This window comes from Lepidochelys kempii, chromosome 2 (genome assembly GCF_965140265.1).
Source record: "Lepidochelys kempii isolate rLepKem1 chromosome 2, rLepKem1.hap2, whole genome shotgun sequence".
NCBI lineage: Eukaryota > Metazoa > Chordata > Testudines > Cheloniidae > Lepidochelys > Lepidochelys kempii.
The window spans coordinates 71,969,940-71,986,160 of record NC_133257.1 but is presented as its reverse complement, the minus strand read 5'-3'; the positions used below and the strand labels follow the sequence as shown (position 1 = coordinate 71,986,160).

The 16,221-nt window shown below is 40.8% G+C and overlaps 1 protein-coding gene across 6 annotated transcripts in view; it reads right to left on the bottom strand.

The window, feature by feature from the left end:
* PXDNL (peroxidasin like) overlaps positions 1 to 16,221 on the bottom strand; it is a 295,520-nt gene that overhangs the window by 62,445 nt on the left and 216,854 nt on the right. For all 6 annotated transcript variants that reach the window (XR_012157221.1, XM_073331210.1, XM_073331214.1 and 3 more), the window contains 3 exons: positions 13,750 to 13,906; positions 10,877 to 10,985; positions 9,146 to 9,303 (listed from right to left, as the gene is read on the bottom strand). Coding sequence is in view for 5 of the 6 variants with exons in the window: in XM_073331210.1 (XP_073187311.1) it covers positions 9,146 to 9,303; positions 10,877 to 10,985; positions 13,750 to 13,906 (424 nt within the window). In the remaining variant the exon portion in view is untranslated. The remainder of the gene's footprint in view (positions 1 to 9,145; positions 9,304 to 10,876; positions 10,986 to 13,749; positions 13,907 to 16,221) is intronic.

Sequence of the window (16,221 nt, the reverse complement as noted above, 5' to 3'; positions counted from 1 at the left end):
GTAGACAATAGACTAGTGGACACACTGTCTGAGAGACAAACTGACACTTGGCTCAGTTTCAACAGTGCCCGAATTTCCAAAAAGGATTATGTTGGTTCTGGCTTTTTTTTTTCTGCAACTCAAATGGGGAACCCATCTAATTTAGCTTGTAGTGAAGGCTTACATGAGACTAAATACATGACTTTGAAATCACTCTCCCTAATGATTTGTTGCGTTTTCTAATAACCATAAGAAGGCTGTTATTCTCTGAATCACTGGTTACAGGCTCCAGAAGGGAAGAAATGCAGATATCTACTGGGGCTTATTCGGTAACCATGGTTGGCACAGACGATCTGTTGTCCCCAGATTCCAGTCTAAAAGTGGTAGAATTGCACTCAAAGATGGATAAGGGCAAGATACCCAAGACCTGAACTGCATGCTCTCAGAGAGCCGAGGAAAGAGGGCAGTTAGCCCTGTAACTATGACTATGTGAAAAAAGATACCATACCATCTTAGCCATGTAAGAGCTGAAAAGGAATGTTGTACATAATCCTTCCTGCACTCATTCTTCATAAAGAATTCCAGGCAGAACAGTGCTCAATGCCATGGAAAAAAATAAACCAAGTGGAGAGAGCAGAAAGTGTGTTTTAGGTGAACAAATCAAATATAGGAAACAAGAAGCATTGTTGTTTATAGAGTGAAAGAGATTACAAGTTTGCTAAAAGGATTCCATTAGTCAAATGCTAGCAGCAGCTATCATGTTTCTGCATTTCTTGGACTAGAACAAGCTCTTAGCATAGAGAACAATTGCCTCATTAAACACATGCCATCTCCCTCTTGTATTCTCCCATCCAGATGCACTTTTAACACCTTTTACATTATTCACAAAATGCCTTGATTTGTTACAATGACTTCAAAGTGTTCTTCAGGACTCCTGGTGAGTCAAAGTAATAAAATTCAGGGAAACATTTAATGTACCCTTAGGTGAGTATTTTTCTACTCAGCTCTCTATGCGTGAAATTCACCTAAGGCTTCCCTTTTGGTAGTTTCACTGCATAGTGAAGGAAAGCCACTATAGAGTGGTTGAGTCAGGGGACTGAACCTTCCCAGGCAATCTTCAATGATCTAAAACTCAAAACAGAGTCCTACAAAAAGTGGAAACTTGGTCAAATTACAAAGGATGAATATAAACAAATAACACAATTATGTAGGGACAAAATTAGAAAGGCCAAGGCACAAAATGAGATCAAACTAGGTAGGGACATAAAGGGTAACAAGAAAACATTCTACAAATATATTAGAAGCAAGAGGAAGACCAAGGACAGGGTAGGCCCATTACTCAATGAGTGGGGAAAGACAATAACAGAAAATGTGGAAATGGCAGAGGTGCTTAATGACTACTTTGTTTCGATTTTCACCAAGAAGGTTGGTGGCGATTGGACATCTAACATAGTGAATGCCAGTGAACATGAGGTAGGATCAGAGCCTAAAGTAGGGAAAGAACAAGTCAAAAATCACTTAAACAAGTTAAGAGAACGAGGAGTACTTGTGGAACCTTAGAGACTAACAAATTTATTTGAGCATAAGCTTTCGTGGGCTAAAACCCACTTCATCAGATGCATGCATATATATATATATATATATATATATATATATATATATATATATATATATATATATATATATACATACACACATACACATACACATATACATATACATACCTACTGTATGTTCCACTGCATGCATCTGATGAAGTGGGTTTTAGCATATATATATATGCACACACACACACACACAACATGAAAAATGGGTTTTGCCGTACCCATTATAACGAGAGTGATCAGTTAAGGTGAGCTATTATCAGCAGGAGAAAAGAAACCTTTTGTAGTGATAATCAGGATGGCCCACTTCCAACAGTTGACAAGAAGGTGTGAGTAACAGCAGCGGGAAAAAATAAGCATGTGGGAATAGTTTTACTTTGTGTAATGACACATCCACTCCCAGTCTTTATTCAAGCCTAATTTAATGGTGTCCAGTTTGCAAATTAATTCCAATTCAGCAGTTTCTCGTTGGAGTCTGTTTTTGAAGTTTTTTTTGTTGTAGTATTGCGTCTTTTAGGTCTGTAATTGAGTGACCAGGGAGACTGAAGTGTTCTCCGACTGGCTTTTTGATGTTATAATTCTTGACGTCTGATTTGTGTCCATTTATTCTTTTACGTAGAGACTGTCTGATTTGACCAATGTACATGGCAGAGGGGCATTGCTGGCACATGATGGCATACATCACATTGGCAGATGTGCAGGTGAACGAGCCTCTGACAGTGTGGCGGATGTGATTAGGTTCTATGATGGTGATGGTGTCCCCTGAATAGATATGTGGACAGAGTTGGCAATGGGCTTTGTTGCAAGGATAGGTTCCTGGGTTAGTGTTCTAAAACCACATTCTACAAGCCATTACCCTCTGAGGGTTACCAAAAGAAACTACACCATCTGCTCCAGAAACTCCCTGAAAAAGCACAAGAACAAATCTGTACAGACACACACCTAGAATCCTGACCAGGGGTATTTTATCTGCTACCCAAGATCCATAAATCTGGAAATCCTGGATGCCCCATCATCTCAGGCATTGGCACCCTGACAGCAGGATTGTCTATGTAGACTCCCTCCTCAGGCCCTATGCTACCAGCACTCCTAGCTATCTTTGAGACATCATTGACTTCCAGAGGAAACTACAATCCATTGGTGATCTTCCAGAAAACACCATCCTGGCCACTATGGATGCAGAAACCCTCTACACCAACATTCCAGACAAAGATGGAGTACAAGCCATCAGGAACAGTATCACCAATAATGTCACGGCAAACCTGGTGGCTGAACTTTGTGACTTTGTCCTCACCCATAACTATTTCACATTTGGGGACAATGTATACCTTCAAGTCAGTGGCACTGCTATGGGGACCCGCCTGGCCCCACAGTATGCCAACATTTTTTATGGCTGACTTAGAACAACGCTTCCTCAGCTCTCATCCCCTAATGCCCCTACTCTACTTGTCCTACACTGAGGACATCTTCATCATCTGGACCCATGGAAAAGAAACCTTTGAGGAATTCCACCATGATTTTAACAATTTCCATCCCATCAACCTCAGCCTGGACCAGTCCACATAAGAGATCCACTTCCTGGACACTACAGTGCTAATAAGCAATGGCCACAAACACCACCCTATAGAGGAAACCTACTGACTGCTATACTTACCTACAAACTCATGCTTCCAGCTTTCATCCAGACCACACCAAACGATTCCTTGTCTACAGCCAAGCTCTACGATGCAACCGCATTTGCTCCAACCCCTCAGACAGAAACAAACACCTACAAGATCTCTATCAAGCATTCTTACAACTACAATACCCACCTGCTGAAGTGAAAATAACAGATTGACAGAGCCAGAAGAGTACCCAGAAGTCACCTACTACAGGACAGGCCCAACAAAGAAAGTAACAGAATGCCACTAGCTGTCACCTTCAGCCCCCAACTAAAACCTCTCCAGCACATCATCAAGGATCTGCAATCTATCCTGAAGGACGATCCCTCACTCTCACAGATCTTGGGAGACAGGCCAGTCCTTGCTTACAGACAGCCCCCCAACCTGAAGCAAATACTCACCAGCAACCACACAACAAAACCACTAACCCAGGAACTAACCTTGTAACAAAGCCTGTTGCCAACTGTGTCCATATATCTATTCAGGGGACACCATCATAGGGCCTAATCACATCAGCCACACTTTTTGCTGATGCAGACTAACATGGCTACCACTCTGAAACCTTAAACAAGTTAGATGTCTTCAAATCACCAGGACTTGATGAAATGCATCCTAGAATACTCAAGGAGCTGACTGAGGAGATATCTGAGCCATTAGCAATTATCTTTGAAAAGTCATGGAAGACATTCCAGAAAACTGGAAAAGGGCAAATATAGTGCCCATCTATAAAAAGGAAAATAAGGACAACCCGGGGAATTACAGACCAGTCAGTTTAACTTCTGTACCTGGAAAGATAATGGAGCAAATAATTAAGAAATCAATTTGCAAACAACTAGAAGATAATGAGGTGATAAGTAACAGTCAGCATGGATTTGTCAAGAACAAATCTTGTCAAAACAACCTGATAGCTTTCTTTGAGAGGGTAACAAGCCTTGTGGATAGGGTGGAAGCAGTAGATGTGTATATCTTGACTTTAGAAAAGCTTTTGATACTGTCTCTCATGACCCTCTCATAAACAAACTAGGGAAATACAACTTAGATGGAGCTATTATAAGGTGGGTGCTTAGCTGGTTGGAAAATTGTTCCCAGAGAGTAGTTATCAGAGATTCACAGTCATGCTGGAAGGGCATAACAAGTGGGGTCCTGCAGGGATCGGTTCTGGGTCTGGTTCTGTTCAATATCTGCATCAATGATTTAGATAATTGCATAGAGAGTACACTTATGAAGTTTGTGGATGATACTAATCTGGAAGGGGTTGTAAGTGCTTTGGAGGATAGGATTAAAATTCAAAATGATCTGGACAAACTGGAGAAATGGTCTGAAGTAAATAGCATGAAATTCAATAAGGACAAATGCAAAGTACTCCACTTAGATAGAACAATCAGTTGCACACATTCAAAATGGGAAATGACTGCCTAGGAAGGAGTACTGCAGAAAGGGATCTGGGGGTCATAGTGGATCACAAGCTAAATATGAGTCAACAGTGTAACGCTGTTGCAAAAAAAGCAAACATCATTCCGGGATGTATTAGCAGGAGCACTGTAAGCAAGACACGAGAAGTAATTCTTCCGTTCTACTCCGCAATGATTAGGTCTCAACTGGAGTATTATGTCCAGTCCTGGATGCCACATTTCAGGAAAGATGTGGACAAATTGGAGAAAGTCCAGAGAAGAGCAACACAAATGATTAAAGGTCTTTAAAAAAAAGAACTATGGGGGAAGATTGAAAAAATTGGGTTTGTTTCGTCTAGAGAAAAGAAGACAGAGGGGACATGATAACAGTTTTCAAATACAAAGAAGGTTGTTACAAGGAGGAGGGATAAACATTTTTTTTTTAACCTCTGAGGATAGGACAAGAAGAAATGGGCTTAAATTGCAGCAAGGGATGTTTAGGTTGGACATTAGGAAAAACTTCCTAACTGTCAGAGTGGTTAAGTATTGGAATAAATTGCCTAGGGAGGTTGTGGAATCTCCATCATTGGGGATTTTTAAGAGCAGGTCAGACAGACACCTGTCAGGGATGGTCTAGATAATACTTAGTCCTGCCATGAGTGCAGGGGACTGGACTAGATGACCTCTCAAGGTCCTTCCAGTTCTATGATTCCCTGTGCAAAGTGGAGATGAGCTCTTTACCAGCTCCACACACAATGGGCTAAGGGGGTGACTATACGGTCAGAAAATATGTGGATCCAGTTGCCACAAACTTCTAAACCTCAGCTGATACAGTAGGGTCACAACAAATATTGCAGTCAAAGGATTAGAGCAGCAGCCAAGGACGAGCTGTATTGCTACCTTATTCCTGCTCGTGGTTTGTGGAGTAAAGTCCATCTCTCCCTGACCCTCGCCTAGTTATTAAGCAAAGCCCAATCATGAGGTATTTGTGTGGGGAAAAATATTTCAGTGAGTGCATCTGTCATCATTATACTCCAAAGAGCCATTTGTAAAATGAAATTCAAAACAAAATCTGTATACTTTATCAAAGTCTGAATTCTTACTCATTGACTCCATTGATCATCCTCTAGGTTATTCTGCAAATCTCATTTCCATTTTCTCCTAACTGTGGGTTTTATCCCTTTCAGAGAAGATAATTTAAGGCTGTATATAAAGCTGAAAAGAGGTGCAAAGGATTTGCCCTTCTAAATTAAAGTAATGCTTCTAGGCAACAGCTGTTATCTTCAAATTTCAGCCCTAAATTTTTAACATAGCTCCTGGTTGTTATCTCTTTCAAACACTGGGAGATTTCTAGTGGAGAAACTTGTTTTCTGTAACTTTCTGAGGGCAAGAAATTTGGCGGCATGGGCAAAAATCTGGGAATACTGTGATACCTCAAACTTCCTAAATTCTGGTCATTATAGCAGAAACCAGCTCTTGGAGATTTATGTTACTGTGAATATTTATGTATTTAGAAATTTACATTATGCATATCATCAGGTTTCAAGATGCATACAAAATGTTGAAAACAAAATGTAGACAAATACGTCTAAAGTGTACTAAGAGGAATCTGGCTTATAAATGTTTAGGATTTAGGCTCATGCTTAGGATTTAGGCTCAGCAAGGGCTCTTTGACCATAGGATTTTCCTTCAGGTACAGATTTTGCAGAAAATAAAGACAGCTATATTATCGGTACTTCATGCAAGTAATAAAAATATAGTAGTATCTTCATGAACAATTTTGGGTACATTATAATGTTCAGTTTTTAACAAGCAGCGAGTGGGTTTTGGACACTACCAATTTTGGACACATCTGAGTTTACAAGCTCAAAGACTGAATCTGGTGTCTGTAAGATTCATTCTCTTCCTCTTTTTGAAGGGATACAACATTTTTGGTCATTCTGTGCTATTGTGTCATAATTAAGGCTAAGACCTGGTCATGGGTACTTTTAGTAAAAGTCATGACAAGTAATGACTTTCACTATAAACACCCCTGACTAAATCTTAGCTGCCCTGGCCATGCTGCACTGGGGGGCCTCTGGTCCATCCCCATCGACCACTGCTCTGTGGGAGCCTCAGGGCCAGCTGCCTGGGGCTGCTGAGCAGTGATTGGTGTGGCTACCCCGGGGGCTGCTGTTCCCCAGGGCTCCTGCTCCGGGCGAGGGTTGCCAGGTGTCCAGTTTTCAATCAGAATGCCTGGTCGAAAGGGGACCCAGAAGGCTCCGGTCAGCACTGAAAACCGGGCTGTTAAAAGTCTGGTCAGCGCACTGTCCTGGCACCGCGCTGCGCCCTGGAAGCAACCAGCATGTCTGGCTCCTAGGTGGGGAGACCACCCTGAACACTGGCTCCCCACTCCCATTGGGCAGGACCCGGTGGCCAATGGGAGCTTTGTATTGGTGCCTGTGGGCAAGATCAGCACACTAAGACTCCTTGCCCCCATGCCTAGGAGCTGGACCTGCTGCTCGCTGCTTCCAGGGTGCAGCGTTGAGCCATGACAAACAGGGAGCCTGACTTAGTCCCACTCATTGCTGACCAGGAGCCGCCCAAGGTAAGCCTGTGCCACAACCCCGAGCCCCTACCCCCTGCACTAGCCCTGAACCCCTGCAAACCTGAAGCCCCCTCCTACACACCAAACCCCTCATCCCTGGCCACACCACAGAGCCTGCACCCCCAGCCAGAGCCCTCACCCCCCCACACACCCCAATCCTCTTCCCCCAGTTCAGAGCCCCATCCTACACCCTGAACCCCTCATCCCCAGCCCAGAGCCCATAACCCCTCCTGCACCCAACCCCGTGCCTCAACCCGCAGCCCCCTCCCTAACCCCAAATCCCTCGGCCCCACCCCCCAGCCTGGAGCCCCCTTCCTGCACCCCAAACCTCTCATCCCCAGCCCCACCCAGAGCCCTCACCCCCACCCAGAGCCCTCATCCCCTCCCGCACCCTAACTCCCTGCCCCAGCCTGGAGCCCCCTCCTGCACCATGATCCCCAAATTTCAGACCCCACTCCAGAGCCCCCACCCCCTCTCACCTCCAAACTCCCTGCCCCAGCCCTGTGAAAGTGAGTGAGGGTGGGGGAGAGTGAGCCATTGAGGGAGGGGGAAATGTAGTGAGGGGGGCGGGGCCTCGAGAAAGGGGTGGGGCTAGGGTGTTTCTGTTTTGTGTGATTAGAAAGTTGGCAACCCCACTCCAGGTGCTGCTCCAGCTGTCCCCGAGGCTGCTGCTCCGGCCACTGCTGGAGTGGTCCCCGGGTATAGCTGTGCAGGGCCGCCAAGCAGTGGCTGGCGTGGCTGCCCCCAGGGCTGCTCCGGCAGCAGCCGCTGCGGGGCCGCCTGAGTGGCTGGCTTGGGGGTGGCTCCGGCAGCAACCAGTGTGGCTGCCACCTGAGCAGTTTGCCCTGGGGACAATTGTTCGGGTGGCCCTGGTGTCAGCCACGCTGGCCGCTGCGGAATCTCATGGAAGTCATGGAAAGTCACCGAATCTGTGACTTCTGCGACCTCCATGACAAACTTGCAGCCGTAGTCATAATTTATATTGCTGATTTTTGATATTGCAATAATAACTGAAATATCAAAATGGAAGAGCCCTATGAAATAATAGAAGATTTTGTATATTTTTTTGAAATACATTTAATGTATAGACACCCTGTAATGGTCACACTCCTTCATTGACAAGACAAGATGGATTTGAGAATATGAAATAAAGAAATGTGAATGAATAATATAGTCAATAGAATGCAACTGCCATTAGAGAGAAAGAGATGGAATTCTGAAGAAAAACAAAGAGCAACTCACACTAGAACAGTATGACAGTATCAAAAAGAGGATTAGAAAATGTAATTGCAGGCAAAGAAATATAGACAAGTGAATACAAAGACAATTGTTTCTGCCACTGTAAGTACATTAATGCAGAAGTTGCGTACAAATGTTTCCTTATCCTTATCATTTCTCATCTGAAAGATGGTTCTTCTGCTATTGCAATTCCCTGTTACATTATGGGGCATTGATAAGAAACTCAATAAATGTCACCTTTGCCTTTAAGTCATTTCTGAACCAAAGCCCCATGATATAAGGAGAACTGTGCCTGTGGAGGGGGCATCTTCTGCAAGAGTAAAAGAAAGGTCCTGGTTACTTGTGGTAACTAAAGCACTTTTCAAAAATGTAGACGTGTTAAGTCCAGTGTTACAGTCAATTTCCAGCTCTGGTAATTTGTTATATCCAAAATCACCGAATAGTTTCAACTAGATAAATGGTTTTTCACTTCTTGTCCTAAATTGTGCAGTAGTACTAGAGTAGAATGGCTAAGTGCAGTATAAACCCTGGGTGCAATACACTATGTATAATGGTTTGAGATCCTCAGTTCCTTCTGGATGAAAAACAGTATAAATAAAAGATATTATTGCAGGTCAAATTTCGTCGGTGAGATACAGCAATACATTGCAAACTGAAAAGATAGTAGCTTTTACTGATACTCACCTATTCCATCAAAATCAACATTCAGACCCTGTTTAACATGCTCCTGTATCAGCTGAAGTGTTTGCTCAAAAATCTCTCCTGCTCTTGCAATCTCTATAGTGAAAGGATCCCGTGGATAGTGGAATTGAGCCAACAGATCATTTGGAGTGAGGGGACGCCTGCAGAAATGAAAAGGACCTATTGAAACCAATATATTAAAACTAATTTCTATGTAGAAATATGACCAGAGTTTCTCTATAGATACTCAACATCTGAAAATAATCTCAAAGAAGTGAGCCTGCTTCAAGAGAATAGTCTTAAACTGATGGTGTGTAGAAACCCACATGCAATAAAATATTTAATTTTCTCCCCTTATATGGGTGTTTTGTGTATGTTCTAGAGCAAAGCCAAAGCAATCATAGACTGTTAACACTAAACAAAGGCAATGCGTTTGACCCTCTACAGTGGGATATCACAGAAAATATTATTGCTCATCTGACCCTCAGACTCTCCAACAGCGAACTCATAAAAATACATTTATGGTATTTTCAAGGAAAGAACATTATACTTTCTCCTGACCACCCTTTCTGGACTAGTTTCTGATTTCCCTTTTGTTAAAGGAAAAAAGCATTTAGAAAGAAAACTGTGTCAATTACTTGCCCCTCCAAATAAAGGGATAGCCTACTATTCACCCAGGAATGGCTGAATGCTACCATAAAATTCAAAGGTTAGACTGAATTGACCTGAACTTTATGACTAACAAGAAAAAAGGAGCTCCGGTGTCTAGCCACACTGCAACATATTATTGCCTTTACCTTCCACACTTAAATGCCAAAGAAATATAATACAGTTACTGTCTGTTCATGGAGGGAATCATAAGATAGTGATTTCACCAAGAAAACAAAAACCTAAGGCTCACACAGGAATGAAAACTTCTCAGGGTTAGCACTGTCAATCCCTTTTTCTGTACTGTACTGCAGCAGTGACAGCCTCTAAAACTTAACTGCTTTTTCTACAACTTTGCTCCCCTCTGCATTACACAATGGAGGAAGCACAGGGACTAAAGAGACCAAACACTTTGTTCCTGTCCTGAAGAGAAGGAGGAAAAGCAAAGCTAACTTTTTATGGATGTTCTGTTTGGTTCTTTCCTCCTGTTTCCAAAGCTTTGGCTACAGAGTTCCTGCCTAGGTTAGTCCTTGGCAAGAGGGCACATTGAAGCAGTAAGCCACATAAAGTAGTCAGGTGGCAGTTGAATAGCGATAGAGATGGGCCTAAAAGGTGAAATACTAAAAAAATATGTTTTCTGACTTTGCTCAGTGTTGAGCAGCATGACTTTCCCTTTGAAAGTTTAACTGATAATGAGTACTACTAAGAAACCATGTCTTGGCTACAAGCAAAAATATGTTTTGACTACAAGCCATGTCCTGGCTACAAAAAAATGTTTCATTACAGGACACTTTTTTGAATGCAATGTTGTTGTAGCTGTGTTAGTCCCAGAATACTAGAGAGATAAGGTGGGTGAGGTAATATCTTTTATTGGACCCACTTCTGTTGGTGAGATAGACAAGCTTTTGAGCTCTGTGTAAGCTCAAAAGCTTGTCTCTCTCACCAACAGAAGTGGATCCAATAAAAGATATTACTTCACCCACCTTGTCTCTCTAATATTTTTTTTTGTAATTTAAAAACACATACAAGTTAAGCAGAATAAAAATATGAACATTTTCTGTGAGCAAAGATCAAATAAATTCTTACTGCGAAAACAAGTGTCTTCTTGTGGAGTTAATTGCACTGTCAACTTTTTGGATGGCATTGAGAATGGATGATTCAACGAAGTTATCACCAGCTTGTCTACCTTGCGTTACTGCAAAAAAAAATCCATAGTTTGAGAAATCTCATTTTTAAAGTTCAAATGTATGTGATATAAATAGCACTTAATAACATTTGGCATTTTAAAGTGACAAGCCTTATAAGAACAAAAAAAAGCTGTAAATCCTGACATTTATATTAGGCATTGCAAAGAATAGACAATTATCTTCCATACAATAATCCTAGCTGGCATGTTCAGCATCGGTAAAGAGATACAGGAATTTTTCACCTTTAGATCACTGGTTCAGATCCAGTTAGTAATGACAGATGGTTATCAACATACAGCTGCTTAGTGACTTTTGTGAAATGAGTCTCACTTCAATTCTTAGAGGAGAAGGAGCCCCCAGAAATCATCATAATAGGAATTGAATCTCAGTAGAAAGGTCACAAGGACAAAGTACACTGAGCTTTCAACAACATTTTGGTCATCATAAAAGGAACCAGTCTGAGGTCCCCAAACCCCAATTGTTAAGAAACCATAAACATTGCTTTTTAGGAACAATGCACTTCTGGGGCAAGGCGCTCAGCATACACAATCAAACAAGAGCCACATGTTCACACGCTGTCACTCTTTTGTCAGAGTAAAGCAGACTGGCCATATTGAGGGAGCCTCACCATGAAGCAGTACTATGAAGTCACATTTGAAAAAGGAAGTTAGCATCATAAAAATGAAGCATCTGGGAAGAGGCAGAAGGGTATAAGGTAAACTAAATAGGACTTGTAAAAACCTTTCCATCACAGACAAGCTCTAGAACACTACAAAACCCCAAGAACAATAAGCAAGAGAGTCCATTCCCATCATCTCACCCATTTTCCAGTTAGCCCTTGCTCCCTAGTAAAAGCCAGGAAAACAGTGGAGCTCTCCAACATGAGAGGTTCATTGTGAAAATGGTAGGGTAGTGATATCTGATGAGGTTATTAACTCATGTAAATTAGTCACAATGGTAGTTCATATTAAGTGGTGCTTTCTCACGAGACTATATATACTGAGGGAAGTTACGGGTTGCTCAGTGGAGCAATCTACACAACATACAGCAGCATGTTTAAAAAAGCTACAAGATACTTTGGATATAAATGAGAGAGCACATAACATTTTATATGGGATAATACATGCAATATATTATGCTCAATTGACGTCACAACAAACAAAGAATAAATAGAAGATAATATGCACGGATCGTTGTTACTGTTGTATAACAGAATCTACATACTTTACTGTTATTTTGGGGGGGCCTTATAAAAGATAAAGGCCCGTTTTTATTTAAATTTTATTTACATTTTTATTTAAATTGTACCAGTCCTTTGTCAACTACAAAATAAGCATGGGAGCCCCTTATGGAACAAACTTGTTAAACCCTCAATTCTTATCAGTCCATTCTCAGAGATTGACAGAACCAATAAGGTTTCTTGACTCTGAGAGAAAATACTTTGCCCAAATAGTTTTTTGTACTCTAGAGCGAGAGCGTGCACACAGATGCCAAAATTCAGGCATTTTTAGCATGCAACCCTAAATGGCTCCAAGAACAACCCCCCTGAAAGTAGACATACAAAACTGTGCCATGCAAAGCCATTAACATCATCCTCCCATTTGTTTTTGGATTCCTTAGTCATTAGTAATGCATTGTTAAGTTACAGTTTGTAGGATAGAATTAATTGGGAGATCAGCACAGATGGTAAAATTACTGCAGCGTGTTCAGAAAGTACCATCTTACATTCTTAAATTTTGCATTTTATTACAATGACCTTTAAATGGGTACACACAGGGAAAGAGCAAAAAAAGAAAAGGGGGGGGGGGAAATCATGCAACATTTTTTCTTGATGATTTCTTCATGCACCAAGTCACTCCAATTGTTTTGAATGCAGTAGAGTTTTCTTCTTTAAAAGAAAAAATGTGATGTAACCCAAGGCATACCATGCAGCTGGTAAATCCCCTTCTAGTGACACTGAATCGGACTGCCACATGATAATTGTGTTACAAATCCCAGAAAAAACTTTTTGTTGGATACAATTAAACTGTAATGACATTCTTTGTTTTATGCAGTGTTGTTGTAGTCATGCTGGTCCCAGGATATTAGAGAAACAAGATGAGTGAGGTAATATCTTTTGTTGGACCAAATTCTGTGTAACCTCATCTCTCTCACCAACGGAAGTGGTCCAATAAAAGATATCACCTCACCCACCTTTTGTTTCTCTAATATTCTTTGTCATATAATTTTCATTTAATCATAATGTATCTGCCTCTTTCCTTACTTTTGAGGAGTTTGGGTTTTTTTAATCCAGAATATTCTTTTAACTTTTTTTTTTAATAATAAGTGAAATACATTCTCAAGCTTAACTCTCCCTCAGTTCAATTTTGGGTCTCAAAGAAATTCTACTTCTTGAAAGGTATTATTGCTTTAACAAACACTTTAAAAAAAGATATTTGCTAACATTATACAGGACCTGCTTTTGAAATGGCAACCAGTACCTCAAAACTATTTGGGGACAAACTGCTCTTGGTTTAACAAAAAAAAGACAAGGATAAAGGTAAATGTTCACGAGGAGATAATTTTCCTTGACATATATTTCATTTTCCTTGATGTTTAACATTATAATGTCTACTAACTGGAGAAAGAGAAGAGTGTTGTCAATTAAATATTTAATGAAAACATATTTACGATTTGCCTGTCAAAAAACTCTACAATTATTACAACTCAAGACACTAGGCAGATTTTCAGAAATTGAAACATTAGTAGCGGAACAGCTACTTGGAAACTTACTGGTAACAGTCAGCACCATACTGGTTGTAGCCAGGCCAAAAGAGCTCCTTGCAACACATTCATATCTCCCCTGGTCTGCTTGTCCTAAGTCTCTGATTGTAAGAGTGCCATCCGAGTTCACATGGAATTTGCCACTCTCAGTAATCTGAACACCAGTCTACAAACAAAAACACCCGAAGTGCATGTTATTGGTGTCTCTCGATTTCTTCTCTGAAAAGGTGGAAAACTATTACTAATGAAACATCTCAAATCAACTACTGACTAGAGGTAGTCTGATTCACGAAGGCCCTGAACACATGGAACAATATTTGTCGGGGACTGAAAAAAAAAGTTTTAGATTTCACCACAGACAGGGCATAGGAATATAAATCAGAGTGCTTCAAAGTTGGGGGGTGGGGATCTGCTTTGTTTTTCTTTCCCATTAATGTGCTACTCCCCTCCCTCTTACTGTTTTATCTGTACCCAGTAATGTGCAAAGATGACCTGTGAAAACACTGTGGAAGTAGGAGAAGTTCTTGGTGTAACTAATCGAATGGCTGAGTACAAAGGACTATTTGGGCAAAGTATTTTCTCTCAGAGAGTCAGGAAATCTTATTGATGCTATTAGCCTCTGAGAATGGACCAATGAGAATTGGGGGGTTAACATGTTTGTTTCACAAAGTGTCTGCTTATTTTGTAGTTGACAGGAGTGGTACAAACAGTTCAGAGTTAAATACAAATTGTTTTTTTTTTCTTTATCTTCTATAGAAAAAAAGTAATAGTAAAGTGTTAGTTATTGATTATATTTAAATTAGGAGGCTTTCTTCACAACTGAAAGTAAAAGGAAATGTATAGAGTCTCCAACAGTGTAGCAACTTAACGTTTTGGGAGGGAGTCTCGTGTATGTAAAAAAGCCCTAGCAAGAATTCCATCAGGACAGGTACCATATAGGATAAAACTAAGCCCCAACATGGGAGCATGCCATGAGTGGGGCTGCAGGAGGAGAAGGGCAGATTGGGCTGGGAGCAGGATCTCAATAGCACAGAGTACTTTGGAGATTTTAGGGTAGGAGTGCGAGCTCTGATGGTTGGTCATGTAAAGTGCAGTTCCGACAACTATATGGGTAAGAGAGTCCAACAGATGAAGATTGAAGAAAAAAAAGATACAGGCCAGCGAAGGAATACAGATAATGCAAGATGGCACTTGATATAAAAATAATAAGATAACTATTGTTATACAGATAATTAGTTTTGTTGTTAGGTAGATTAAGATGATTTAAAAAGGTATTTTCGGTTAGTTAAAACCACAAACTAGTTTAAGCTCACCAAAACCACTATAAGAGGAAGGGTTGTGACCGCTGCTACAGGAAGAGTCTGAGAGAAGCAGACAGTAGCTGACAGAAATAAGTGCAGCTCACAGCTAAGCATAGGATACAAAAGAGGGTGTTGAACAATGAGCAACGAAGACCACGAACACCTGGATGATGATGTGGGTCCTCCTTTTCACTCTAATAAGGTCATTGCTTATAATATGAGGGAAGCATTATTGCAGTAGAGGTTTATAGTCATTTTGAGTACAGCGTATGGGATGTATTTCCTTTGGTAAAAACAATCAGCTTTTGGGAAATAAAGGTACTTTCAGTGAATTTTCAACTCATAGCCTTATTCTTAGAACCAGATCCAAAAATTACCACAGCCAACCCAAGGAGACGTGGTGGGATGTCATAAAGGAAGACATGTTAGCATGTGGTATGATAGAGGATATGGCATTGAACATAGCACTTTAGATGGAGAGGACTCAGAGTGGACTCCGTTGATGGGATTAACGCAAGACAGATGATGACAACTTTGTAGATTCTAGTGCAGCTCCAGGTTATAGCATTACCTCTAGGCAGAACTGCAATGATTTAGAGCAGCCCCCTGGGCCACCTAATTTATGCGGGAGGCCATTTCAATCCCAAAGAATCCCAAGACTTTAAGTATGGCATAGCACACTCTTTCAACCCTTGTTTTGTACTATTACTGAAAACAGGCTATGGTTAAAAAAACTTTTATGTATAGTAGATTTGTATAGAGCTTTTAATCTTTTAAAGCCTTCCAAAATGTAGTAATTTAATTAATCTGATCTGTTTTGGATGATTTTAGATTGTCAAATTGTTTTAAAAGAAGAATATGTTGCTTTTAAGAAATAATACTTAAGACCAACTTATGCCATCCACTTGTGTTGCTCTTAATCTATAATTAGGGACTGAATCTGCCCTTAGATTGGCTTGCTAATTTTCTGATGTAAAATAGCAAAAATACAATACAGGCCTTTAAACGACAGACTAAATTGCTGAAGTTTGCTCTTTGTCATTTTCAAAAATATTAACAAATATTTTTAAAAGAATTGTTTGAGGATTATAATAGGTGTCTGTATTTTGGTAAAAGCTACAGCTGCAACTAAACAACCCTGGGTCCATTGCTTTTAAGGTTCTGCATCAGCTGGACAAGA